Raw genomic sequence first — 26,183 nt, 5'->3', positions numbered from 1 at the left:
GTGTGTGTGTCCTATGAGCTGGGGAGGGGGCAGCTCACACAGGCCCCCCCAGGGGCCCAGGCATGTGTCTGGGCTCAGCAGCACCCCCAGCTGGGGACCTGGACAGCTCCGCAGCTACTCCCAGCCCCCCTCACCCCCCCACCCCCGTTCCAGGGGCAAGACCTGCCCTGCTGGGGCAGGAAGGAGGCCTGGCTGGAGCTTTCCAGAGCCTGGCCCGCCCCTCCCCTTCTTGGATTGGTTGGACGCAGCCCTCACTGGCCACCCAAGCCCCCGTCCCCAGCCCAGCTGCCATTCCCAGCGCTCTCTGACCCCTGCCTTGCCCCACAGGCCAGCGTGAGTGAGGAAGCCGCTGGACCCACGCCTGCAACCTCCAGCCCAAGCGCCCATCAGACCACCGTGGCCTGGGACACGGCCCTCAGCTCTGGAGCCCCCAGACCCCACAGCACCCGCCCGGGGTTCAAGGCCTTGGACACCAGCAGGGCAGAGGGCAGGGGCTGGCTGGCTGAGACTTTGAGTTTGTCATTTCCTTTTTCCGAAAAAAAAAAAAAGACTCAGAAACCACACGTCCATCGCCCCAGCAGCCAGGCTGGGCTGGTCCAGGAGCCCCTCCCTCCAGCACCCTGCCCTGGGCCGGCTGTACACGCTGCTACTGGGGAGTGGGAAAGGTGTGCCCCCAGGAACTCGATGTGGGCGCCGAGACCCCGCAGGAGTCCCACCCAGGCAAAGCCCCCACGCTGCCCTGGGAGCCCCGGCTGATGGAGCCCCGGGGTCCTCCGGCCCCTTCCATGCTCTGGGCCTGGAAATAAGCGCAGGTGGGCGCTGCAGTCCCCACCCACCACGAAGGGCAGGTGCTTCCGTGACGGTGGAAGGGGGACCTTGGGCCAACGCTCTGAGAGGAGCCCCAGGGACAGTGGAGCAGATCCATGAAGGGACAGGCCAGAGCTTCAGGGGGGGTAGGGCTAGTCCATCCCCAAAGTCCTTAAGACACAGAGAAGATAAGAACGGGAAGGGAGCTGGAAAGGGGGTGTCCTCAGCAGTGGGCTGGGGAGGAGGGGCTGTGACCTGCAACCTGTGACCTGTTGGGGTCCAGGGAGGCGGCCGCGCTGTGGGACAGGCCACTGAGAACCATCCAGGGGAGCCCCCACTTTATTTATATTCAGAAGCATCCAACTAGGTGCAGTGAGACCATCCCCTTCGCCAAGCAGGGGCTTCCTTCTCCGCCCTGGGCTGCAGTCTGGGAATCGGGCGGGTCAGGGCTAGACGCCAGCTCCTCTGTCCTCAGCAGAGTCTCGTGGTCTGCACGGGCTGAGAGAGGAACGGGGGCCCCCAGCGGCCCATCTGGGTCTGGCGGCAGCACCTGGAGGGACAGGAGGAGGGAGGGTGAGCACCACTCCCCGGGGGTTTGTCCACTGCCCTGACTTTGTCCCCCTGGGGCCAGTCACAGTCCTTTGAGAGGCCACGGGGAGTGCAGGGGCGTCCCACCCACGTTGCCGACAGTTGAGGTTCCCCATCCATGCGTTTCCCAGGCCTGGGCTCCCGGGTGAGATCCAGGCCCAGGGTCTCCTGCCTGTGCCCCTCCTGTGTTTCCCCACACGTGTCCAAGGCCATCTCCCCTCACCCTGGCCCGGCTGCCACCCTGGCACCTGGCCAGACAGGGCCGTTATCCCCACTGGACCACCGAGGGCAATCGAGGCAGAGGAGTGGCAAGTGTCACTCGATGTGCACGGCTGAGGGGTGTGGGGCACTCACCTGTCCTAGGACAGGAAGGTGCGCACGCGGCTGTGGACGGGGGCCCGGCAGATGGGACACAGCTGCAGGCTGGGGGCACACTCCGCACAGGCCAGGTGGCCACACGGCACGAAGACCACAGACACGGCCCGGTCCAGACACACCTTGCAGGTCCTCTCCTGCTGCAGCTGCCGCAGCTGCTCCTCCACGGCCCCGGCTCCTCGCGGCTCGGGAGCCCAGCGCACCCCTGGCCTGGGCTCCGCTGGTTCCTCTGAGATGGACAGACCCATGAAGCGTCCCCAGGCCTGGCCCCCCCAATATGGGCCGGTGGGGAGAGGTGGGCTGTGGCATTGCCCAGCCCCCACAGGTGCCAGCTGCCCCCCCTACCCAGGCCCTGCCCCCGGAGGATCTCAGGCCTGCACCTGGCTCCCGGGCACCTTCAGTCTGGGCCTCTCTTCTGGGCGTGAGCTGCTCAGGCTGCCCGTGGACAGGAGCTGTGGGCAGTTAGGAATAGACCTGAGGCCCAGCCCAGAGACAGGACCAGGGCTGGTGAGGGCCAGTTCCGACCAAGGGAGGTGCAGGGTGACTCAGGGGTGCCCTTGCTGCCGGACACCTTCCTTCCCACACCTCCCACAGCACACAGGCCAGAGGCTTCCTGGAGGGGCCACTAAGGAGCTGCCCCTTGGCCAGGGCACTCTGCCTGTCCAGCTGCTTGGGCAGTGGCCACGGACGCTGTGTGCCGGGCACTGCTGGGGGCAGCGAGGTGAGGAGAGATGTGCCCAGAGGGGGGGCCAGGAGAGGGGCAGGATGGGAGGTGGGCAGCGTTGGGGTGGGAGCCCCTCTGGCCCCTGCTGGTGTGTGGCGCAGCCCCCGTGAGGCAAACCCAGACAGCAGCCTCACGCCCACCCGGTGTCGGCCTCAGCTACCCACGGCACAGGCTGCAGGTGCCGGGAAACAGCGAGGCTTCCATCGTGGCTCTCACCTGGGGGGATGGTGAGGGCGGGGTCTTCCGGTTCTTCCCAGGAGTCCTGGAAGGAGGCTCGAGTGAGCGGAGGCCCTCCCCAGCCCCCGGAGCCCTCAGGAGAGGAGAGACTCACCCAGGAGCCCCGTAGCCGGGGACGAGCCTCCCGGGCGCTGTGCACAAAGTCTCTTCCCTTTGACTGGAGCAGGAATGGACACCTGAGGACAGTGGGTTCAGAGCCCCACAGAGAGCGGGTTGGGGCTGTCGGAGCCCCCAAGTCAGCTCCAGGCCCGTAGGGGGTCCTGCCCCCTCCCCCCCACCAACTTTGCAGACAGCCCTGCGGAGCATCGGGAAGCAGCCCAGGAGCACCATCCAGAAGGGGTCTCCCCCGGTGCCCCGGGACCACGGGGACAAGGAGGCCCCGGGGTGCAGACCTGGGGGCCCCCCGTGGCTGTTACCTGGGGAACCACTTGGCGTGCTCGGTCCAGGGGTCGTCCCCTTGCTTCCAGCTCTGCAGACCTCCGTAGCAGAAGAAGCACCTCACCTTGTCCTGCTGGCCTGCGGTGCAGCAGAGATGCTGGCTCCGGCCAGCCCCACGGCCCCCCAGCCCCTAGTGTGGCCCCTGCAAGGCTGTGAGAGCTGGGGGGTTCCCTGGGGGGTCTTGCTGAGTGGCTGGGCGAGTGGTTTCATGCCTACCACTGGTGTCAAAGGTGGAATGAGGACAATGTCGGGGCACTTGCCAGGACGTACCCAGAATGTTCCAGAAAGGATTGAGCTGGCATTCCCATTGTCCACAAAGCCACTGGGTGGGGGCAGGCCCCTAGGGCCTGGAACGCCTGTGGCCCCGGAGCTTCAGGGGACCGAAGGGCCCCTCCCCAGGTCATGCCTCCCCAGGACTCGTGGGAGGGGGCTGTCCTCACATGCCAGTCCAGTGTGGGGCCTGGCTTCAGGGGCTCACGCCTCTGACCCCTCTCCTGGCGGCCCCACCCCCTCACACGCTGAGTTGTTGGGTGCAGAGATCCCGGCTGGGGCGGCTGCCAGCAAAGCCGACACCTTCCTCGGAGCCCTCCCTGGGGGAGCGGGGAGCTGGGGCTGCCCCTCCACGAGGTGGCTCCCGCCCGTGCAGCCACAGGTCCCCGGCTGCCGGTGTGGGTCTGGTCTCTTTCCCGGACAGTGTCTGGAAGGTGAGCACTGCCCCCCGAGCCCATTGGTGACGATGACTGCCACTGTGCCAGCACCTACAAAGCCCCCAGGGGGCCCCGCCTGTCCCTCAGGCCTGACCGCACGGGCCCCCCAGCTGTGAGGCGAGGGGCAGGCCCAAGCCACGGCTAGAACAGGCGCTGGAGGACTGTGTCCAGGCCAGATGCTGCCGCCGGCAGAGCCTAGAGAAACTGCCCACGGGCTGCATGGTCAGGACTTTTGGGTCACCTGTCGCTGTCCCCTAACTTCTGTCAGCCCTGTGGACACAGGTATAGGTGAAGGGGAGAGCCCCGGGCAGTGTTGGCCCCGTGTGCTCCATCACGGAGGGCTCGGGGGACCCCTGGCCAACTGGGGCACCGTCAGGGCCACTGAGGCAGGCCTCGCAGCTGACACCCCCGGGACGTGGCCAGTGCAAGCCCCTCCCCCGTGTGCCATGGTTCCGTCCCAGTGTGGGCAGCAGAGACTCCAGGAGGGGCAGGCCCCAGGACGGGGCCCACACAGGGCTGCAGGACCTCCCATCCCTCCTCGGCCAGACTCTCCCTGCTGGGGGGATGGGCTCTACGGAGAAGGCCCCAGAACAGTGCCCAGGACTCACCCGTGTAGAAGAAGCCAGCAGCGGCCAGTGTCTCGGGCCATACGCCAGTGGTCGGTGGCCAGTCGTAGAAGGAGGCCAGCCGCACCTCCTCAGAGCCCATGCCCGGGAAGGCAGGCCCCTCCGGCAAGGGGGCCCTGGCCCCCTCCGCCTCTTCCTCCTCGGCCAGGGGGTGCAGCTGGCCCAGGATCTGCCCGTCCACATGGTCCCGGGCTCTCCAGGGGCCGCGGCCCGGGTCATGGCCACACAGACAGTGGGGTCTACAGTTTTCCTGCGTGGGGCTGTCACCGGCTGCCCAGCGGCTCGGCTCTGGGCCGCAGCACAAGCCCTTGGCCCTGTCTTCAGGCCCCATGGAGGCAACACCAGCTCTGACTAGGTCTGAGGCAGAGATCGGCCCTGGATGGCCAGTCCTGGAACACGTCCAGCCGGCCCGGCTCTGGCTCCTGAACCCTGGGCCCTCCCGAGTACAGTGAGGACAGGCACAATCTGCCACCAGATGCCCCGGGTGGGGGAGTGTCCAGCGGCCGCTGCTTTCTGGAAGGGGCCGAGCCGGGTCACATGTGCTCTGCAGCCAGAGCAGGTCACGGGGCCCGGCGGGGGCCGCAGCAAGGGCAGTGGTGGGGGCCGCAGGTCCTGCTCCCCCACGGGGTGGGCAGTGTCTCAGAACAAGGGGGATGGAGCTGGCACGAAGCCCTCCCCAGGCGTCCTCCCCGGGATCTGGGGGTGGGGGCAAGGGTGGTGTCTGATGGCAGATCATTGCTGCCCAAGTCAGGATGGACAAGCACAGTTGTGGGGGGGAAGCACCCCCTTGCAGGGCCCTTTTGGGGACCAAGGTGGTGGCCAGCCCAAGCTGACAAAGCCTGTAGCCTCCAGCACGAGGGGCAGGAGGCGTGTCTGTGTGGTCAGCGCGTGGTCTGGGAGGAGGCCGAGGGTGTGCCTGGAAGGGGAGAGGAGGGAGGGCAGCTGGTGATGACGTTCCTCTGTCCCCTCCCCACTGTCTGCTCTCCAGAGCAGACCCTAGAACTGAGGGGTGTAAGTGCTTGTTGGGGGTCACCCCCGTAAGCACCAGGAGGGACTGGGCATGTTCCTGTGGGTCACTGCCCTGGACACCCCTGCTGGGGCCTCTCAGAGCCCAGGGACTCCCAGATGTCCCGCCACAGGGCAAACACCTGGGCATGTATCATTGCTCCAGGCTGAGCCCATGGGGGTGTTGGCTCCTGGCTGGACCTGAGCAGGGAGAGCCACCGGCAGAGTCGTAAGAGGCCAGCAGGGGCGTGTGGGATGGGGAGTCCTCATCTGCTGGGTTGCGCTGGTCTGGACACTCACCTGGCCGTGGGACTCAGTCAGGACGGTCACTGTTCCTGAGTGCAGCTGTCTGGGCCGCACCTTTGGTGGGGTCTGTTAGTCCGACTGACTTTCTGGACGTGCCTGGCCCGGGCCTGGGTGGGGAGACTGACTTCTCCCTGAAGCCTGTTCAGTGCGACTGAGCCTGGCTCCTGCCTGCCCCCTCCCCTGCCCCTGAGCCCTGTGCAGCCAGGCTGAGAGGCTGCCTGGGGCCAGGTGCAACCGAAGGCACCTCCGGATGGGCAGGGTGGGCGGCACGGCCCTGTTCCCACAGTCCTGCAGAGCCCAGAGCCACTGCCAGCTCTGCTACCTGGAAAAAGGAGAGGTCCCGTCTCTGCCCCAGAGTCCAGCCGGGGGAATCCAGGAGATTGCTGGGTCTGGCTTCAGGAAGGGCTGGATCAGGGTGCTCTCGGCCACAGGGAGGACTCTGGAGAGGGAAGCAGAAGCAGGCTTCGGGGCAGATCTGACTCCGCACACCCCAGCGCCACAGGGTGGAGTTGGAGGGGCGCAAACCTCACTGAGTGTCAGGCACACAGGGAGGTGCTGGCCCCACCCGAGAAGAAAGGCCCCCCCTGGAGGCCTGTTGAACAAGCAGGTCACCAACCTGCCCCAGGGGACTCGGGGTCCTCTGGTCTGTGGGGCTGGACACGTGTGTTGGTTGGAGCCCGCGGGATACGGAGGACCAGGCTTCAGCGTCCCTGCCTGGGGTCTGAGCTTGGATGTCCAGCACGTTAGCCACCGGCCACGTGTGTCTGTTGAATTTAATTAAAATTAAACAAAATTGAAAATGCAGTTCCTCAATTTCACGTGCTCAATAGCTACATGTGGCTGGTGCCCCCCGTGCTGGACGGCGCTGCCCAGGCGTTATAGAGGGCCCGGCAGGTGACGGCCCACCACACCCGTGGGGTGAGCGCCTGGCACTCCCTTCCCAGCTGCCCCTCAGCTGGGGAAATCCAGGCCAGCGGTGGGGCTGGGGACAGCAAGGCCCTCGTCTCCTAACTCCTGGCTCAGAGCTCCCTCTGCTGGACTGAAGGAGACAGCGCAGGCGTGAACACAGCAGCTTTGGAGCCGCGCGGTGGGCACAGGAGCCGTGACCTGGTGTCCCAAGCGTGCCCGTGGTGAGCACGAGATTGCACGGAGCCATGGGAGGCTGCAGAGAGGAGGAGGAGGAGCTGAGCGTGTCCAGCCGAGGGAACGGCAGGTGCAGGGGGTGTCAGGTGTCTGTGAGGGTCTGCCTTCCCGCCGCCCGGGGAGCGTGACCTCAAACAGCAAATAAAAACACGGGAGGGAGGTGCAGCGGACAGGTGCAGAGAGAGGCGGTGGCGGGAAGGAAGGGCGCAGAGCTGTGCTCCTGCCACTTGAACAAGGACTCTGAGTGTTCACCTTGCCCTGCCGGGACCGCCTGGCTGAGAGTGGCCCTGCGGTTGCCAGTGAGGCCTCCCCCCGCCCCCCCAGCAGAACTGCAGGTGCCTCTGGCAGCAGCCTGCATCGCTGGGTCGCTGGGGGTCGAGCCACCTGGTGGGGGGCAGTGCTTCAAGAGCCATGTGGTCCCCACAATCCCTGGGGCTGCGTCAGTGGGCGAGGCCGCAGCTTTGGAGCAGACCCCCGGGAGACGCTGGCCCCATGCCTGTCCTTACTCACCGTGGTGGCAGATGTCCCTGGAGTTGAGACAGCCCCACTTGGCTGCCTGCAGGGAGCTGAGGGCTGTAGACCGGCAGCCCTGGGCCGGCGGGTGGGTGTACCGTCCACACTGGGCTGCTGGTCCCTCTCAGAAGTTGTGCAAGGGGCAAAGCTTCAGCGGGGCAGGTGCCAGGGGTCAGGAGTAGGTTAAAGGTCAGGGAGCAGCTCCAGTTAGCTACATGGCATGGGCACTTTCTTTAGCTCCTTGGAAGCTCAGCTGCTCCAGCCCTCCAGAGCCACTTCCAAACCCCTCATTGGCCCTCCAGACACAACACAGATAGTGCACCTTCCACATACCAAGCTGTCTGCCCAGCACCCGCACCCAGCAGTGGACACAGGGGTGGCCCCTGCTGCAGGGAGCTGACCTTCTAGTGGGTGGGCCGGTGCCACTGTGCCCACCTCCCAGGGTGCTCCTGGAGTACCCTGCCCGTGTCCTCAGCGGGCGAGTGCCTGCTCCCTCTGAGTTTCGGCTCAGGGACAGCCTCCTCCCCATCCTGGCAGGGGCGCTGAGCCATGGTGCCATTTCCCCTCCATCCTCCTCCCACCTGGGATGCAGGGGCAGCAGCTGGCTTCTGTCCCTATGGCTGCCTGGTTCTTGGCGAACAGTACTCACCAGGCCGAGCCGAGTCACAGCCCCTGCAGGGCTGAGTGTCCCTCCCTGGGAGCCCTGCAGAGCAGGACCACCTCGGACCCCAGCGCCTGCTCACACATAGTAGGTGCTCACTGCACCCTTGTGGACGGGGTCTTTGTTGCCGGGCCCCGAGGCCAGCTGCTGGGCAGGCTGTGTCCAGCACTCAGGAGGGTTTGCTTCAGCCATGGCCCACGGCCTTTGGACCCCGCACTCCACCTTAGATAAAGGTCTCCTGGCTGGAGATTGTGGTACAGCCCCCTTGGGGATGATCCGGCAACATCTACAAAATGACCAGAGTACCCTTTGACCTGATGCTTCTGCCTGTAGGAGCCTCCCTCCAGGTGCCCTCGAACAGGTGTGCGTGGGTGTCAGGGCCAGGATGCTCAGTGCGGTGAGGCCGAACTCACAGTCCCTGGAGAGGGCTGGGGGGGAGGACGGTGGGCACTGACTGTCCACACTGCTGTGGACCCCCAAGGGCCAGCTTCCCCATGGTGAGATACAAGGGCAGCGTGTGAGTGGCCAGAGTGCAGGACAGACGGACCCCTGCTTTCAGGGGCAGTCGGGTGTCCGGAATCCCTGCGGGAGGGGGACTGGTGATGATTTCTGCTTCCCAACTTGTACCCTGAGTACGAACAGCTTTTTCATCGTAGGCCTGCATAACTTTGAAATAAATTTAAAAATCAAACCTTTTTAACGCTGGTAACATTTAGAAAATCCCATACCACCTGGGGGTGCAGCAGGGAGGGGGTGCACTAGGGGCAGAGGGGAGGGGGCACAGCGAGCAGGGGTGCAGTGGGGAGGGGGCTCAGTGGGGAAGGGGTACAGTGGGGGGCTCAGCTGGGAGAGGTGCCATGAGAAGGGGTGCAGTGGGCAGGCGGTGTAATAAGCAGGGGTGCAGCAGGGAGGGGCACAGTGAGGAGGGGGTGCAGCGGGCAGGGGGCGCTTGGGCATATAACGGGTTCCCTGAGCAACTCGCCTGTCTGAAGGCAGACGGCCCAGATCCGGGGAGCTCTTGTCTATTGTTAGGGCACAGCTTGGAAATGGCCGACAGCCGTGGTCTCAAGACCCCTGGGCCACCTGGAGAAGTTGCCACAAGGCCTCTGACACATTTCTGCCCACGACATGAGTTGCTGCCTGTTCCTTGTGAGGGAGAAACAGCTGGCCCCGACACCTGGGTGCCGGGTGACCTCCCTTTCCCGGGTCAGGAGCTCCAGCCCAGGCTGGGGCATGGACGTGGGGCTAGGACTTTGGGTGCAGAGTCCCTCACGAACGTCCAGAGTCCAGGCGAACAAAGGTCCCCACACGCACATCTGGCGTTGAGGTGGCAATGCACCCCACCTGCCATGAATACGCTTCAATTACAGAAAGGCTCTGAAGTGCGGGACCCGTGGCCCACTCCCATGCCGGCTGCTCCCGCGGGCTGCAGCAGTGCAGGGGCCAGGCAGGCAGGGCAGCAGCAGGGCCTGTTGGTCCCAGCACAGACCCCAGGGCCGGTTCCAGCACTGTCCAGAAGCACTGAGCTAGGTGGTCAGTGTCGCTGTGCTGCAGCAGCTGGGCAGAGGGTGCAGATGTGGCTCCTGTGGTTGCAGGCAGCTGGGCCCTGGTCTCCTGGGACCCCTTCCTGGGTCTTCAGGCCTGGCCAAGGTAAAGGCTTCCCCTGGGGCTCTCAGCCTCTCCTATGAGTGCCATAGCTGGGGTCCTCCTGTCCCCTGCCCACCTGGACCTCACTGCCCCTGCCCTGGGCAGCTCTCACTCTCCCTGCCTGTCAGGATGAGCACGGAGCCCCCCAGATTTTAGGGCTGGCAGGGTGGCAGCCTGGGGTAGGCCTGGGTGGTGGCTACTGGATCCCACCAGGCTGGTGTGACGGCACCTCCTCAGGGCTCATACTGTTCACTTTTGTGAGTAGGACCCACTCCACCCAGGACTCTTCCCCTCAAAAATCTTATTGGCATTACTGTAGAGACCCCACCAGTGAGCCCAGTAGTGGGCTGGAAAGTGGCCCCCCAAATTCACATCCACCCAGTACCTGAGAATGTGACCTTATTCGGAAATAGGGTCTTTGCAAGCATCATTACATCAAGATGAGGTTATCCTTGCCTGGGCGAGCCCTAAGTCCAGTGTTGGGTGTCCTCATCAGAAGAGACACAGAGGCAAAGAGGAAAAGGCGTGAGCAGAGGAAGGCGGGGATGGGAGGCCAAGAAAGGCCGGCCACCACCTCACGCTGGAGGAGGCAGGAAGGGTCCTCCCCGAGGGGCCCTGGGAGGAGCCCACGCCTGGATTCCAGCCCAGTGACGCTGATCTCAGAACCGGGAGAGAACAAATTTCCATCGTTTTAGGCCACACTCAGGGCTCTGTCCCAGAAGTCACCTAAGCTTTGAGGGGCCACTTCCCGCAGGACCAACGTGGCCTCTGTGACTGCTTGGGCGTTTGTGGGTGGAGCGTTTGTGGGACGGGCCTGGTGTGCAGTGCTGCACGCACACTGTCGTCCCCACACCCGTCCTTCCAGAGGGGGAGGCGTTACCTCACACAACAGAGGAGGGAAGGAGGCTGGGGGTGGAGGTCAAAGGACCCGTAACTGGCTCTGCAGCTCCAAACTCCAGTGGGCACCATCCTGCCGGAGAGGAGTGAGCTGGGGGGAGAAGGGGCAGGGGCTGAGAGGGCCGAGTGTCCCCTCTGACCTCCCAGACACCCCCTTGCCCGCAGGCACAGCTGCTCAGCCGTTCTCCACCCTTGGGGGCAGGTACACCGCCCCTGCCAGAGTGTCCCAGCCTCATCTCAGAGGCAGTGGTAGGACTCTCAGCCCGGCAGGGGGACTTCTGGCCTTTGTTCAGGGACACACAGCCCCTTCCTGGCTGCAACCTTGTGCAGAGAGCCCCGTCTCATTCTGTGCTGAGCCCTGTTCCTCAGGAACTCCGCAGTCACTACGATCCCACGTGTCTGCTACCCTGCTGGACACACACCGTTTGTTTTTGGACCTACCCCAAATGCACAGACTTCTTGGCATACGCTGCCCACGTCCCAAGCATATCAAAGTCCCAGTGCGCCTGGATTTGTTGTAGGGGCGTCAGAAGTCTCTCCTGGCTCTAGGCCAAAGGAAACGCCAAACCTGCTTTCCCCACTTTAGGCAGGTAGGGCCCTGGGAGCCCGTCATGAGCGACCTGGAGCAGGTCCACCCCGCGGCTAAGCGGCTGCCCCTGCACCTTCCCTTCACCTGCAGTGGTGCCCGCCCACCTGATGCCCAGGCTTGGCGTGTGTCCTGCGCCCACTGCGGTCCCTGCTGCCGCCGTCGTCCTGCTCAGTGCCTCCGCCCCGGCCCGCGGTGGGGAAAACTGCCCGACGTCCACCCTGAGCCGCAGTGCGGGGGGGCTCGGTGGGGCGGGCCCAGGCGGGGACCCTGCGTCTGGGCTGCGGGCATGAGCCGGCTCTCTTAGGGCGGCGGGGCCGGGAGGGCCGCCGTCCCTCGCTGAGGCCGACGGGGTCCCCTGGCCCGGCGCGCGGGGACGCGGAGCAGGACGAGATAGGGCACGACCCGGCGGGCCAGCGCGCCGTCCCCGAGCAGCCGTTCCAGGGCGCAGGGGCACCTGCCGGGCTCGGGCTCTGGGGCCGGCGCGCCAGGGCTGCGGCGTCTTCTCCGAGGACCAGGGGAATCACGGGGACCGCGAGCGCCCGCTAGGCGTCCGGGGCTGAGGCGCGGGGGGGAACCGCCGCACACCTGGCCGCGCACCTAGCCGCTTCGCGCCCGCACCCGCTGCGCCGCCGGACACGCCCCACGTGACTTCCCAGGCTCGCCCCGCCCCCGGCTGCGGCCCAGGCCCGGCCGCGCGAGACTGGGACCCGGGCGCGAAATCCGTCCCGCAGAGGGCAGCGCGCAGGCGCGGCGCGTGGCGACCCGGCGGCGTTCCCGGCCTGCCCTGCGCGCGCTGACGTCGCGCAGCCTGTTCCCCTCCGCTGCCGCCGCCGCTGCCGCCGCCGCTGCCGCCATTGGAGTCGGTGCCTCCTCTGCGCGTCCGCGTCTCGGTTCGCCGCTGCTACCCGCCTGCGGCCCGCGCGCTCTGCAGCCGCCGCCTGGCCAGCGCCCCGGGACTTGGCGGCGGGGCCCGGGGCCGCGCGAGCGGGGGTGACAGGCCCGGCCTCGCGGGGAGGCCCGAGCCGGCGGGCGCCCCGGCCCCGCGCCGCGCCGCGCCGTTCATGAAGCATGTCGGCCACCAGCGTGGACCCCCAGGTAGCGGGGCCGGGCGCGGGCCGGGCGGGGTCTCGGGGCCGGGAGCCGGGCCGGGGGCGCGTGTGAGCGCGCCGCCCGCCGCGGGTGCTCTGGTCGGTAACTTTGTGTTTCCTCCCCCGGTGCGTGCGGCTCCCGCGTCTCGGCCCGCGGCGGTGCAGCGAACAAAAGGACAGGATAACAAAGGTGAGCGCGGCCCGCACGCCGGGCGGGCTGGCGGGAGGGCGCGGGGAAGGCCGCGTGCGGCCGCGTCTGGAGCGGAACCTCGCTCGCTCCGCCGGCTGCGGGCCGTGAGAGGGAGGTGTGACGTTTCCGGGAGGTTTGACAGGTCGCAAGCGGGGCCCTCAAGGAGAAGGAACTAAACGGGAGCTCGGGGTGGTGCCAGCCTTTCTCCGCAGCCAAGAGCGTGGACTCGATGGGGCGGGAGCGGGGAGGCAGGGACGGGCCGGTGGACGCGGGTGGACGGGGCCGCAAGGCTGCCGACCTGGCTCCTGCCGCCGCGTAGGGCTGCTCGCGGGAGACGCCGGTGGCCCCGCAGCCCAGCGGGACCGGGTAGTTAACAGCCCTGTTTTCTGAGTCTGTCATTTCTTGTGGTATTTTGGCCTGGGGTAAACCCCCAAAGCTCACTCCCGGGAGAACCTGTAAGTGACACTAAACGTTTATTTGGAAGACTGTTATCTCGGGTGTAACTAAGCACGGTGCCTCACGTTTTAAGATTGGAGGAGGCCCGGTGCTTTATTTACCGTTGTTTTTGTAGCTGCTGTAACGGTGCAAGGGATGAGCCTCAGAAGGTCGCTCCTCAGCCCTTCCCAGCCGTCCCTGGCCTCGGTTGTCCACGGGTGTTTGGGCTTTCGGAGGCTCCACCCTCCATCTGCAGCAAGTAGATCTTAGACCATGTTGATTTCACCACAGTTACGATTTCCTTGCATTGTATTGTTTGGGCTTATGCTTTGTCAATATCTCACCAAATTGTGATTACTTCTCTATTAAAAATGTAGCCTGGTTTATTGAGAATTTTGCATCAGCATTCTAATTAGTGTGTAAACATCAGTTATATACTGATTGTGCCCATTTTAAAATAAAAGCATAATTGTTTACTAGAAATGAATGGAAGTAGACTTTACTTTGATTTCCATGCTTAAAAGTAATGTTCAGATTTGAAGGTAATATTTTGCAACTTCTTGTTCTAGTACAAAATGGTTCTTTGCATCAGAAGGATACAGTCCATGACAATGACTTTGAGCCCTACCTTCCCGGACAGTCAAACCAGGTGAGTTTATTTTGTTAGCATGTTTTATTCTTAAATTAGTTTTATTTGTTTTGTAACACACCTTTACTGTCACGTTCTGATTTTTTTTTTTTTTTTTTTTTTGAGACAGAGTCTCACTCTGTTGCCCGGGCTAGAGTGAGTGCCGTGGCGTCAGCCTAGCTCACAGCAACCTCAAACTCCTGGGCTCAAGCGATCCTCCTGTCTCAGCCTCCCGAGTAGCTGGGACTACAGGCATGCACCACCATGCCCGGCTAATTTTTTCTATATATATTTTTAGCTGTCCATATAATTCTTTCTATTTTTAGTAGAGATGGGGTCTCGCTCTTGCTCAGGCTGGTCTCGAACTCCTGAGCTCCAACGATCCGCCCACCTCGGCCTCCCAGAGTGCTAGGATTACAGGCGTGAGCCACCGCGCCCGGCCGACGTTCTGATTTTTAAGTCATCCTGAACAACAAAGAAGCAGACCGTAAAGTGTTAGAAGTGATAGAGCTAATGAACTAGCTTTGAAAACTTGCCTCTCGTTAAACTCGGGCATGAGTGTGATGAAGACGGCTTTCTCTCGGGAGGAAGTAATATCCCGCAGGCTGGGATGCAGACACTTCTGTTTGGCTCCAGGCTTTGTGGGTCAGTGATGTGGTACCTTTGACAGAGTGGAGGTATGCATGCTTTTCTGAGTCTTTATGGTGTGTTATTTTTAGCTCTGCTTGATTGAAATTCTGGTCTGGGAGAGCAGCTAAGAGCTGGACTGTGGAGCCAGATGCCCTGGGTTTGAGTCTTCACCACTCACTCCCTGACTGTGTGACCTGTGTTGGGCGGCTTGCCTGCTCTTGCCTCAGTCTCCTTTTCTGTGAAACACAGGTAGTAGTAATTTTCTAGAATGGTTGGGAGGATGACCTCAGACGGTACACACAAGGTGCTGGCCCACAAAGTACCAGTACAGGGTCCAGTAAGTTGACAGCCCTGTTTTCTTAGGCAGTTCAGGGTTTCTCTGACTTGGCACCAGGCACATTTTGGACCACAACATTCTTTGTTTGGGGGCTGTCCTGTGCATTGTAGGGTGTTTGGCAGCCTCCTCCACCTCCACCCACTAGATGTCATTAACAGCTCACCCTCCGCACCCCCATGCCCAGTTGTGGCTACCAAAGATGTCTTCCTAGATGTTTCCTGGGGGACAAAATTGCTCTGATTGAAAACCACTGGGCTGCTTGGACTTGAGGTTTAACTGTAGTATCTGCCACTTTAGAAGTGTGTCAGGTATACTCACCTGCTCTCTGTGCTGGAATGAAACTGGTCTGCTGTTTCCTTGCTTGTCTGCTCAATTTTCTACACATCTTAGAACTTCTTGGAACTTCTCTCCATCCTTCCTTCTACTGCACTTGGTAGGTCAGCAGCTTAGAGCCCAGGAACCCCTGTGCACACGGAGCCCCCCCGGCCCCCCAGGCTCTTGGTCACCCTCCGAAAATCAACCCCTCCTCTGGGCAGGACAAGGCCTTGCTGAACAGACTTGGTAATGGCAGGAAATTAAATGGACCTATGTTTTTTAAGATCTTATGTTCTACTTTTTTATATGGTTTTAATGCTACAGCAGTATTCATTTTAACCAAGAAAGGGGGAGGGCAGTGGCTTCAGTACACTCAAAATGTATCTTTTTTTTTTTTTTTTTTTTTTTTGTCAGTCTCGCTGTTTTGCCCTGGCTAGCGTGCTGTGGCGTCAGCCTAGCTCACAGCAACCTCAAACTCCTGGGCTTAAACGATCCTCCTGCCTCAGCCTCCTGAGTAACTGGGACTACAGGCATGTGCCACCATGCTCGGCTGATTTTTTACTATATATATTTTTAGCTGTCCACATCATTTCTTTCTATTTTTAGTAGAGACGGGGTCTCGCTCTTGCTCAGGCAGGTCTCGAACTCCTGACCTCAAGCAATCCTCTCGCCTCAGCCTCCCAGAGTGCTAGGATTACAGGCGTGAGCCACTGTGCCTGGCCCCCAAGATGTATTTTTATAATGTAGGAGCTTTTGTGTTATTTGGGAGGATTTCTTTTAAAGTGGAATATATTAATTTTTGATGTCAGTGGGTAGTCTTATAATTCTGTTTCACCCTTGGGGAAACCATGGGGCAAGACCATTGATTGAACAGCTTTAAAATGGCCTTTAGTTTGTAAAGATGTGCGTTTTTCAGCAAGATGATTAATTGGCACATTACGTAGGTTAATCTATGCTCTTGATTGATTGATTGATTGATGGCAGGTTTCCCAGAAATACCAGCTGAAGCGGGTGGCAGGAGGCACGCAGCGTGGGAGAGCTCTCCAGTCCTCATTCCCCTGGTCCTTTTACTTATAGGTGAGGGACCTGAGGCCCAGAGAGGCCACTGTTGGCCCAGGTCACGGAGCCCGTGTGTGGCGCAGGGCTCGCTGAGTGAGGGGAGTGTCTCTTCCCCTGCCCGCCCCCAGCATTCAGCCCCCCAGCACCTTTTTGTCTCTGTGTTACTCATTCCTTCATGTAGGGCCATGATGTCGTTTTGCCTCTTTGCTTTGAATTCTCCTTGTTCTACTGTTTCAGCCATGAGTCATTTGGGAGTTGTTATTACTGTGTTTTTCTATGTTTAGATATGTTTTGATACGTAAATACTTACTATTGTGTTTCTGTTGCCTACGGTATTCAGTAGTCACATGCTGTTCAGATTTGTAGCCCAGGAGCAATAGGCTGTACCACACAGCCTAGGCGTGCAGTAGGCTCTGCCATCCAGGTCTGTGTAAGTGCACGCCAGTGTTCTCACAGCGACACCTTTCTCAGAAGGTGTCCCCGTGCTTAAGCAGCGCATGACTGCTTGATTGTCAACACACTCATGTGCCCAATTATATCTGATAGAAACAGAAAGTAGTGAAACTAAACTTTTTTTGTTTTTCTTCTTTAATAATTGACTTGTGTTCTAAGTGCAATATGAAACATTCACTTTATAAGACAGTTTCATGAGTTTTCCTGTTTGTGGTTCCCATGCTGATCATTTGTGATCAGTCAAAGTCTCTTCCGAGTTCAGGGTGCCCTAGAGTTTCAGCGTGGCACGTCCTCACTCAAGTGTTTCTTGTGTGGTTTAGTTGACATTTGTACCTCTCTGCTTTCTCCGCGAGAAGCTGCTGGCCTTGAGGGTTACGGCTTCACTGTGTTTTACTGTTGAGGTTTTCAAATGACCTAGGGATAATAATCACTGATTATTTAAGTTTTCTGTTGGCTCATTTGTTGATTGATTGATTGGCAGGATCTTGTTTGGTTGCCCAGGCGAGGGTGCAGTGACCTGATCACAGCTCACTGTAGCCTTGAACTCCTGGGCTCGAGCGATCTTCCTGTCTCAGCCCCCTGGCTAGCTGGGATTACAGGAGTGCACCACCACACCTGGCTAATTTTTTTGTTTTTTGTAGATAGGATTTTGCTATGTTGACTGGGCTGGTCTTGGACTCCTAGCCTCAAGTGATCCTCCTGCCTTGGCTTCCCAAAGTGCTGGGATTACAGGTGTGAGCCACCGTGCCCAGCCTAAAATTTCTTTAATTTTTTGTTTGGAATGTCTGTTTGTCAGTTTTGAGTTCACAAGGAAAAAGAGCCTTAAGAATCCAAAGTTGTGTTTGGTTTGTCGGCGGGCTCTCATTTTGCCTTAGTTTTGTGAGTCCCAAGTTGCCAGAGGGGCTGACTGAGAAGTCGGGCTGTGGAGCGTTCGGCAGTCCTCTGAGGAGGCCGTTGCGTAGTAGCAGGGGAACAGTTCTACCTGCGTTGTCCTTAAGAGGGTTTGTTCCGTGCCGCTCCTTTTTCCAGGAGCAAAATACACTTGCTCAGAAGTATTAACGTATTAGAAACAAGCTTTGGATTTGTTTTCATGACTTTAGCCTGTGCAGCTACATCCCTGATAAATGAACTGTCACATTCGTAACTTTGCCTGTGGAACTCGGGTGCTGAGGAGCGTTTAGGTTGCAGCACATCTCGGCTGTGGGCGCCACGCTGGTGCCTGGCTGTGCCCAAGGCAGCGGGAGGCTGCAGGCTCTGAAGGAGGCTCACTGTGTCCACTGTGTGTGCCCAGCACACGTCTGGAGTGAGTCGCCGTAAGATTAGACCAAACCGTCATCCCCCACGTGCTGCAGAGTGTGACGAGGGAGGCACGGAGGGCAGCCTGCGGCCTGAGGCTTGCTTAGCTTGTACAAAAGGAATCTCGGCTTCTTGTGTACAGAATGACTTATTTCAAATAGCTTTACAGATTAACTGGCTTTATGCTTAGAGTTTTAAAGGAGATGTGGCAGATGTAGTAGAGAGTGAGCTGTCCGATGGAAGTAAAAATTGAAATTGGGCCTGTAGCGCCTCGGGGCTGTGCCACCCAGCGAGTGTGGGGCCCCCGGCAGAGCCGACCTAGAGTGGGGTTCTCCTTCCGTGGCTCGGGGCTCCGTGAGTGGCCGTGCCCTGAGGACAGCGGCCCTGTGGCCTGGGTGTGGGGGATGAGTTTCAGGGGGGTGCCCAGGCCCAAGGCTGGGCACGTCGTGCAATGAGGGAGTTGACATCAGTTTGCCGGGGCAGCCTCACGGCCCTGGACACCCTGGCTTGCTGTTGGGAACATCTCGCTGCCTTTCAGAGCTGTTCCGTGCCCTGCTGTGCTGTCAGTATCTGCCCCAAGCCTTGTTGCCGGCAGGAAGAACAGGGCTTCCTTCCTGACTCCGGCTCCCTTAAGTGCATCACCTCTTGAAGGTAGAGCAGAGGGAGGGTTGTGGCTTGACTCAGTCTGTCACCGGAGCTCAGATCCTTCACACGATGCTCTGTTTTGAGAGTAAGGCCTGGATTGTGTCCATGGATTTCTCTCGGTCTTGACTCTGTCCTCGTGTTGGTGACCTTAGCTTTCCTTCTGGAAGGAATAGTCCAGTGCTGTGTAAGTCTTGTTTGTGCTCAGCCTGTGCCAGGTGAGCGGTGGTTGGCATTTCGGTGTCTCTGTGTGCCGTGAACGCGGTCTGACCTGTGGCCTGTTTGTCTCTGCAGAGCAACAGCTACCCGTCGATGAGTGACCCCTACCTGTCCAGCTACTACCCACCGTCCATCGGATTTCCCTACTCCCTCAACGAGGCCCCGTGGTCCACGGCAGGGGACCCTCCGATTCCATACCTCACCACCTACGGACAGCTCAGTAATGGAGACCATCATTTTATGCACGATGCTGTTTTTGGGCAGCCCGGGGGTCTGGGGAACAACATCTATCAGCACAGGTTTAATTTTTTCCCTGAAAACCCTGCATTCTCAGCGTGGGGCACAAGTGGGTCTCAAGGGCAGCAGACGCAGAGCTCCGCGTACGGCAGCAGCTACACCTACCCCCCGAGCTCCCTGGGTGGCACAGTGGTCGACGGGCAGACAGGCTTTCACAGCGACACCCTCAGCAAGGCCCCCGGGATGAACAGCCTGGAGCAGGGCATGGTCGGCCTGAAGATCGGGGAGGTCAGCACCTCTGCAGTGAAGACCGTGGGCTCTGTCGTCAGCAGCGTGGCACTGACTGGCGTTCTTTCCGGCAGTGGTGGGACAAATGTAAGCATGCCAGTTTCCAAGCCGACCTCATGGGCTGCCATCGCCAGCAAGCCTGCGAAACCACAGCCCAAAATGAAAGCCAAGAGCGGGCCTGTGATGGGGAGTGCGCTGCCCCCTCCACCCATAAAGCATAACATGGACATTGGCACCTGGGATAACAAGGGGCCCGTGCCCAAGGCCCCGGCGCCCCCGCAGGCACCGTCCCCACAGTCTGCCCCACAGCCCCAGCCGGTGGCTCCGCCGCTCCCAGCTCAGCCTCCCCCTCTGGCCCCACCACAGTATCAGAGCCCCCAGCAGCCCCCACAGACCCGCTGGGTCGCCCCTCGCAACAGAAACGCGGCATTTGGGCAGAGTGCGGGGGCTGGCAGTGATAGTAACTCTCCCGGAAATGCCCAGCCTAACTCGGCCCCCAGTGTAGACTCCCACCCCGTCCTTGAAAAACTGAAGGCTGCCCACAGCTACAATCCTAAAGAGTTTGATTGGAATCTGAAAAGCGGGCGTGTGTTCATCATAAAGAGCTACTCGGAGGACGACATCCACCGCTCCATCAAGTACTCCATCTGGTGTAGCACGGAACACGGCAACAAGCGCCTGGACAGCGCCTTCCGCTCCGTGAGCAGCAAGGGGCCCGTCTACCTGCTCTTCAGCGTCAACGGGAGTGGGCATTTCTGTGGGGTGGCCGAGATGAAGTCCCCCGTGGACTACGGCACCAGTGCTGGGGTCTGGTCTCAGGACAAGTGGAAGGGGAAGTTCGACGTGAAGTGGATTTTTGTCAAGGACGTGCCCAACAGCCAGCTCCGGCACATCCGGCTGGAGAACAACGACAACAAACCGGTCACAAACTCCCGAGACACGCAGGAGGTGCCCTTGGACAAAGCCAAACAAGTGCTGAAGATCATCGCTTCCTACAAGCACACAACCTCCATCTTCGACGACTTTTCTCACTACGAGAAGCGCCAGGAGGAGGAGGAGGTGGTGCGCAAGGTGAGTCTGGGTGCCCAGGTCCTGCCACACAGGTGGCCCAAGGGATTCGGGCGGGGCGGGCAGCCATATCGCTTGGGCTTTCCCCGTTGAGGCCACTGGGAGTGACTTGTGACATTCGGATGAAAGTCACCAGATAACTTTGACCACATCCCAGTTTCTAAGAAACGTGATAATTGGCACCACAGGGATCCGTGGGGTGCAGGACGTGAGGCCCACCCCGCTCCGAGGCTGGTGCTTCGCAGGGCGTTGCCGCTCCTGGTCGGGAGGCTCTGGTCTCTGGTCTAGAGATCGTTTATTTTTCTTTTGAAAACCTAACATCCTGTGGTTTTTGGAGATGTAAATGTAGTCCGACTGGGTAGTAAAGAAAATGGAGCGGATGGGTAGTTTGGATTCCAGACATTTTATGATAAATGAACATGCATATTTAGATCCAGTAGCAGCAAACCTTTGGTTTGGTCTCGTGGCGATGGTCTGATTTCCTGCTATACTTGAGCAGGGCTGGAGTCGGAGCTGTCCCTACGCACGGGAGTGAGTGTCTCCTCCTCGGAGGAGCTGGGCTCAGGTGGCCATAAACTGGCACCAGAAATGGGAGAACAAGGACACTAACGTATGTCATCAAGCTCCCTTTGAGAGGGTCTTCTGAGAATCTCTCCTTTTTTGGTGTTCAGTTGTCCTTTCTTTCATAAAATGTCAGTTGGTAACAGGTGGGTTTTCAATCGTTTTTCAGTCCTCTGTGTTACAGGAGTTGGTCATCTGTGACATCACATGTCCTGAAGTGTTGTGAGCAGAAGGGCCTGTATGTTGGGTGTACGGTAGTGCTACCGGCAATCTTAACTTACGCGTGTCCTAAACAACTCAGGATTTGGAAAAACGTTGAGAAAGTATTGGTCCCTCTTTCACTCTTGTGAAGAAAAGAGGATGTCATTTATTTCCAATTACTGAAATTCTGTATTTTAGATCTTAAAATAAAATACTGAATTGCTGCATTTGCAGGGATAGAGTAGAGATAATTGCTAATGGAACTTTGTTTCTTGGCTGGCTTTAAGCTGGCAGCAGGCTGGGCTGTGTGTGCGCCCGCGCAAATGGCAGGTTTTCTTCGTGAGCGCTGTAACACTTGGGTTTTCCTGAGTGCACTGGGTCCTGAAGGTTTGCCGTGAGCTTAGGGAGAAAGTCCTAGTTGACCTGATGGGTGTGTTTAAAATTCTAGTGTCCTGAAACTTGCATTGTAGCACCTCAACCTAGGACACCTGTATCTTTGTGTCAGGTCTTGGGATAAGGTTCCTGGCAAGTGGCCTGCCTCTGGGGCCCGGGGTGTTCCTTGTACCCCTGGGAATGCTCCCAGGGAAGCCGATGGGGCTGCAGGGTGAAGCATCCTAGGAAGGAGCCCCAAAAGCTCTTGGCCCACGTGCGTCAGTGTTGTGTTATTAATTCGTGTTATTGAGAGTGACAAAGGACTACCCTGACTTGTTCGCTGGGCAGTGTAGAGGCGGAACTGGGTCCGGGCGGTTCCCAGCTGGATGGCCTGGCCGGCCGTGCCGGGACTGCCCAGGGCGCTCTGGTCTCCGCTCCGTGCTAGCGGGGTGGGCAGTGCGTTCCCCAGTGGGTCTGAGGAGTTGTGGAGCTGGCACTCCGCGTCTCCAGTGAGGAGTTTGGGGTGGTTGTAAGAGTGAGGATGCTGAGCAGAGAGCGGCGTGGTCGACCTGAAGCCGCGCTTGCTGGGGAGGCCCTGTGGGTTCCTGGAGGTTCTCAGGATCTCTGCGGCAGACCCACCTTGGGTTTATCATGTGCCGTGAGACCCCGTTGCTTTCAAATGCTCATAATTTAAAAAAATCTAGTGTTTAAAAGTAAAATATGGTTAACATTTTGCAGGATTGTCATCCAGCTATAAATTTGGAAACACCGATTTTTTAGGAGAGCAATAGCTTTTATGGCAGCCGTGTCAGACCAAGTCCCAGATTGATACGTTTTTGATTTTTTAAAAATCTTCAACAGTCACTGCGTAGGGTGCTTAGCGGGAGCTGTGAGTGCTCCACGCAGCGTGCATCTCTGCTCGGCCCTGGCCGTAGGTGCCCCCGACCCCTGGGTCGTCCCTGCGTGAACACGGCCCAACCCAGCAGAATGACTGTTTGACTTTGGAAACTGGGTGAAGGGCAGAGAATTCCAAGAAGCTGGGTCTTTGTTGGTGAGATTCCCTAGCCTTTTGGCACCGGGGACCAGTTTCATGGAAGATAATTTTTCCACGCATGGCGGGTGGGGAGGTGGGTGGGGCTCAGGCAGTGACACTCAGCCCGTTGCCTGACAGGCCACGGACTGGTACTGGGCTGAGGCCAGGGGTTGGGGACCGCAGCTCTAAAGTATGAGCTGTACTTGTCAGCTGGTTTTTTTTTTTTGAGAAATTTATGAGTAATAGTATTTATTTATTTATTTTTTAAGAGCACATGGTGAACTTTGTAGCTTATGAGGGTTGGAGGGAGACAGGACACTGGGAAGTTTCCCTCGTGAGTGGCTTTAGCAGCAGCTGTTTGGCTCAGAGATTGGCATCTTTTTGGGAACAGCAATACCTCTTTTTTAATGAGATTTTTTAAAAGAGAATTTTTAAGGGAATGCAAAATATCGAGTTCTTAATTTTTCCAGTTTTACATTTCAGGGGAGGGAGGAAATGTCGATTTTTAGAGCCGTGGTTGTCTGCCCAGCGCTTTAATCCAAATACCCCGGAGCCTTCTCGGGACGGGGGGCAGCCTGTCTGCCCAACCCGAAGGCACTCGTCCGTTTTAGCAAAGAGGAGGGTCCGTTCGGATGCTGGGTGTCCGCCCCGCAGTTTGCTCACTGACCTGAGTCTCCAGAAGAAGGGCCGGATGAGGATGGGCGCGCCCAGGACGCGTCTACCTGGGGGGCAGCGTGTGCTCTGTGACGGACGTTTCCGCGTTCGGCTGCCGCGCTGTGAGCACAGACTGCAGTGGCCTCTAGGCCCTGCTGGTTAGCCGCCAGGCAGGCAAACGTGGGACAGGCTACAGCTGTAAGTCCCAAACCTGTGTGTCACGCGTGCTCTGGAAAAGGTTATTGTCTCTATGGAAGTGGAAGATAAACGTGGCCAGGCGGGCCGTGGTTTCTGTTTGGTGTCAGAGCAGACGAGGGTGGTGGGAGGGCTGGGCTGGTCTCGGTGACACAGAGCTGGCTCTCTGGCCTGCAGGGAGGACTTCATGTCCTCTGGGCCACTGAGGTTTAAGTGAGAGAAAGTACAGCAGGGCGGCTCCTGCGTACCCAGCACGCTCGAGTGCCCAGTGAGCGCACCCAGACAGTTTCACGTCTGGTGTTTCCCAAGCAGAGTGACGGTGGCACGGGAGGGCAAGCCAGGGACGGCGAGCAGGGTCTGCAGCACACGGGTGACCCACGTGACTGCAGCCAGCGATGCTTTCCTGCTTGTTGTGCGGGCTGTGGGGCGGGGTGGGGCCGAGTGCCAGGCCTGGCGTGTGACGGTCCGCTCGGCCCGGCCGTGCGCGGGTGTGGCCTGGGTGGCCCAGCAGGGGGCGCTGCGGCTGCAGGCACCCTGACGCGCTCCTGGGAGGGGTTCTCTGGTTCCCGTGTGTTCAACTTTCCCTCTCTCTTACAGGAACGGCAGAATCGAAACAAACAATAAGGACAAGCCGGTTTCTTACATGTTCTAACGTTGGACTTTGAAAAACGGTTTTAAAAACGTGTGCTTGGTCAGCTCCAGCGTGTTGTCCTGTGAGGGGTTGAGTGTTGCATCTTACCTTCTTCGTAGTTTATTTTTGCCCAGATGGATCTGCGTTCATTTGTATTTTTTCTATGTGTTATGGTATTGTAGAACTCGCTAATAAAGGAGTATTTTTTTGTCAGCTTATCAATCAGACTGACCTAATGGGAAATATAAATATCCTTAAAAACAAAGCAAAACAAAAACCTAATATATCCCAAAGATTTTTTTTTTATTTTGGCAGAAATTATGTTCTTATGTTCACATTTAGTCTCTCTCGATGAGCCCCGTACTTCTCACAAACACAAGAAACCGTGAGTTGTTTTGTCACTTAGAGCGTCTGTTAAAATCTCTCAAAGTGCTGAAATCAGAAGGTTAGTGATCACCTCGTCCAGTTGGTTTGCCATTTTTATTATCTGTTGTGTCTGAAATGCTAACCTGCCCGTTTGATTTTTCTACTAGACAGAAAGGTAAATTTCAGTTGTTTGAGTCTGGTGGGCGCGTTTTATTTCCGTGCAGAACCTGTGGCCCACACCCTGCTGCCGTGTCCCGCGCTGCCCTGTGCCCGAACCCGCCTGGTGGCGGTGGGGTCCGCCGTGCGGGGTCCCAAGGAGTGTGAGGTCTGGTTCAGTGTTCTGGGTTCCTCCCTCCTTTGCAGGTCGTTTTAATTTCCCGTCCTTCACCTGAGAATCCTAGTGCCGTTTCCACACCAGGAGTGCTGCGCTTGACACGTAGGGTCTCGTGGGACAGAGTGACAGATGATGCCACCGATTGTAAATGTCACCATGAGTGTCTAATTTCTTTTCCTGTTGAATGGGTAAAAACAAACAAACCTTTTAGAAATGAATTTGCTGTCAGTGTTTTGTGGAATGAGGGACCATTGGAGAAACCACCACCTGGAGCTTGAGTTGAAGCATGAAAATGGTGCTCACGCCCGACCCGCAGCGCCCCTGCACGCGCCCGTCTAGAGCAGCTTTGCCGTCCCGGGGAGCAGACGCCTTCTGAGCTGTGTACTCCAAAAGACCCTCCGAGTTAAAGTTTAAGCTGTATCATTTAGACTTGTATTTAGAGCGTATCACTTCCTCTGAACTGTCACTGCCTGTATGGAGTCGTGGATGACATCGGGTGACTTTCCTCTAGGAGAATACGAGCCTTAATAAACACCTATTTAGCAAATCTGGTGTCATTTCCTTCTTCAGCCCTGCCTGATGGGTGAATGTTTTTTGAGCTTTTTAAACTGCAAAGCCATTAAAGGAGTCACTGTCAAAAAACGCGTGTTTCTCCAGGCCTGGGGTCTCCATTCTCTTGTTGCTGGTGGAGTGAGTTAACAAAGACTAAACCGCATGCAACTGCACTCACGGCTCATCACAAATGTGCAGCCGTGCAGTGAGTGGAGACCTGTGACACCCGTGCACCCCCTCCTTCCTGTACCAGCTTCTCCCGTCCCTTCCGTTCCCCATCCCCCCGCTCCCCATCCCCCGTCAGTGCCTCTCAGTCCGTACCTGTTTCAAATTGCCAGCACCAGTGCGCTCCCTTTAAGTGTTCATGCGCCTCAGGGAGTTTGATATTTGTTCAGTTTGTTTTCCTTTTGAGGTAAGATTTGCAGACAGTGAAATGCACAAACCTTGGGTGCACAGCTGCAGAGTTCTGACAAGCGTGGGATGCAGGTGGAAGGTACTGGCGTCGCGTCATCCCAGATGATTCTCTTACGCCCTGTCCCAGGCGGTCCCCGCCTCTGCCAGAAGCTAGCAGCTGGTGCAAGGAAAGGACGAGGACAGGACGTGAGCCTGTGCTCTGCAGGCCGGTCGGGTGGGACGTTCTCACCACCCGCATCTCCAGGTTGCTTCTGTAATTTTATTTCAGAAAGTGTGTCTCAAACCTTGAGTGGCTAATTCCTTCATATCTGGGCCCGTTTCGTACATGTGTCCCATCACTGGGCTCCTTTAAAGTTTAATTCCTGGCCTTTAGGGTGGCCGGCCAAGAGGCGGGCTGGGAGGTAGCGTGTGTCAACAGGGCGCTTTGCCTTTTGTTGGTGTCAGCGCCAGGGAGGCGCGTGGAAGGGGTGGGTCGTGTCGGCTGGTCACCGCAGTGCAGGGCCTGTCCGTGAGGACTCAGGCTAACGGTCACTGGCCTGTGTGTCGAGAATGAACAGTGCCGTCTGAGTGTCACCGGCCCTGACGGGGTCTTACAAATGCAGGAGGAGTTGGTGGCTGCCCCTCTGCCGACACGAGAAACCCTGGGGAGCAGACATCAGGTCTGGGTCGGTTTGGGGCCCCTCACACTTGTTCCTGGCACTCAGTGACGCCTGCTCTCAGCT

General features: G+C 58.8%; 2 protein-coding genes across 4 annotated transcripts; one reads left to right on the top strand and one right to left on the bottom strand.

Annotated features, from left to right (window-relative positions):
• Positions 1-1,145: 1,145 nt before the first annotated feature.
• On the bottom strand, positions 1,146-6,360 carry BIRC7 (baculoviral IAP repeat containing 7). Of its 2 annotated transcripts, none has more exons than XM_069495815.1 (8): positions 5,808-6,360; positions 4,485-5,418; positions 3,148-3,247; positions 2,826-2,907; positions 2,711-2,756; positions 2,151-2,222; positions 1,750-1,999; positions 1,146-1,357 (listed from the first exon to the last, which is right to left on the bottom strand). In XM_069495815.1, exons 2-7 carry the CDS (start codon positions 5,236-5,238, stop codon positions 1,755-1,757), a joined length of 1,299 nt encoding a protein of 432 aa, XP_069351916.1. In that variant the 5' UTR covers positions 5,239-5,418; positions 5,808-6,360; the 3' UTR covers positions 1,146-1,357; positions 1,750-1,754. The 2 variants fall into 2 exon arrangements, with proteins under 2 accessions (XP_069351916.1, XP_069351917.1); XM_069495816.1 differs by having other exon boundaries at positions 1,750-1,948.
• Positions 6,361-12,100: 5,740 nt separating this feature from the next.
• YTHDF1 (YTH N6-methyladenosine RNA binding protein F1) lies at positions 12,101-25,035 on the top strand. 2 transcript variants are annotated; one of them, XM_069496575.1, is made up of 5 exons: positions 12,101-12,358; positions 12,517-12,541; positions 13,546-13,625; positions 18,631-20,151; positions 23,762-25,035. In XM_069496575.1, exons 1-5 carry the CDS (start codon positions 12,332-12,334, stop codon positions 23,786-23,788), a joined length of 1,680 nt encoding a protein of 559 aa, XP_069352676.1. In that variant the 5' UTR covers positions 12,101-12,331; the 3' UTR covers positions 23,789-25,035. The 2 variants fall into 2 exon arrangements, with proteins under 2 accessions (XP_069352676.1, XP_069352677.1); XM_069496576.1 differs by having other exon boundaries at positions 12,241-12,358; positions 12,517-12,547.
• The last annotated feature ends 1,148 nt before the right edge of the window (positions 25,036-26,183 follow it).

This window comes from Eulemur rufifrons, chromosome 20, assembly GCF_041146395.1.
Source record: "Eulemur rufifrons isolate Redbay chromosome 20, OSU_ERuf_1, whole genome shotgun sequence".
NCBI lineage: Eukaryota > Metazoa > Chordata > Mammalia > Primates > Lemuridae > Eulemur > Eulemur rufifrons.
Note: the sequence above shows the minus strand (reverse complement) of the source record. Positions and strands in the feature narration are given on the sequence as shown.

Coding starts and splice junctions, on each gene's coding strand:
- YTHDF1 (XM_069496576.1), top strand. CDS start 12,332: ATGTCGGCCACCAGCGTGGACCCCCAG. Junction 12,548..13,545: donor ACAGGATAACAAAGGTGAGC/GCGGCCCGCACG, acceptor TTCTTGTTCTAG/TACAAAATGGTTCTTTGCAT. Junction 20,152..23,761: donor AGGAGGAGGTGGTGCGCAAG/GTGAGTCTGGGT, acceptor TCTCTCTTACAG/GAACGGCAGAATCGAAACAA.
- BIRC7 (XM_069495815.1), bottom strand. CDS start 5,238: ATGATCTGCCATCAGACACCACCCTTGCCCCCACCCCCAGATCCCGGG. Junction 2,223..2,710: donor CGCCCTCACCATCCCCCCAG/GTGAGAGCCACG, acceptor AACTGCCCACAG/CTCCTGTCCACGGGCAGCCT. Junction 2,000..2,150: donor TGAAGGTGCCCGGGAGCCAG/GTGCAGGCCTGA, acceptor TGTCCATCTCAG/AGGAACCAGCGGAGCCCAGG.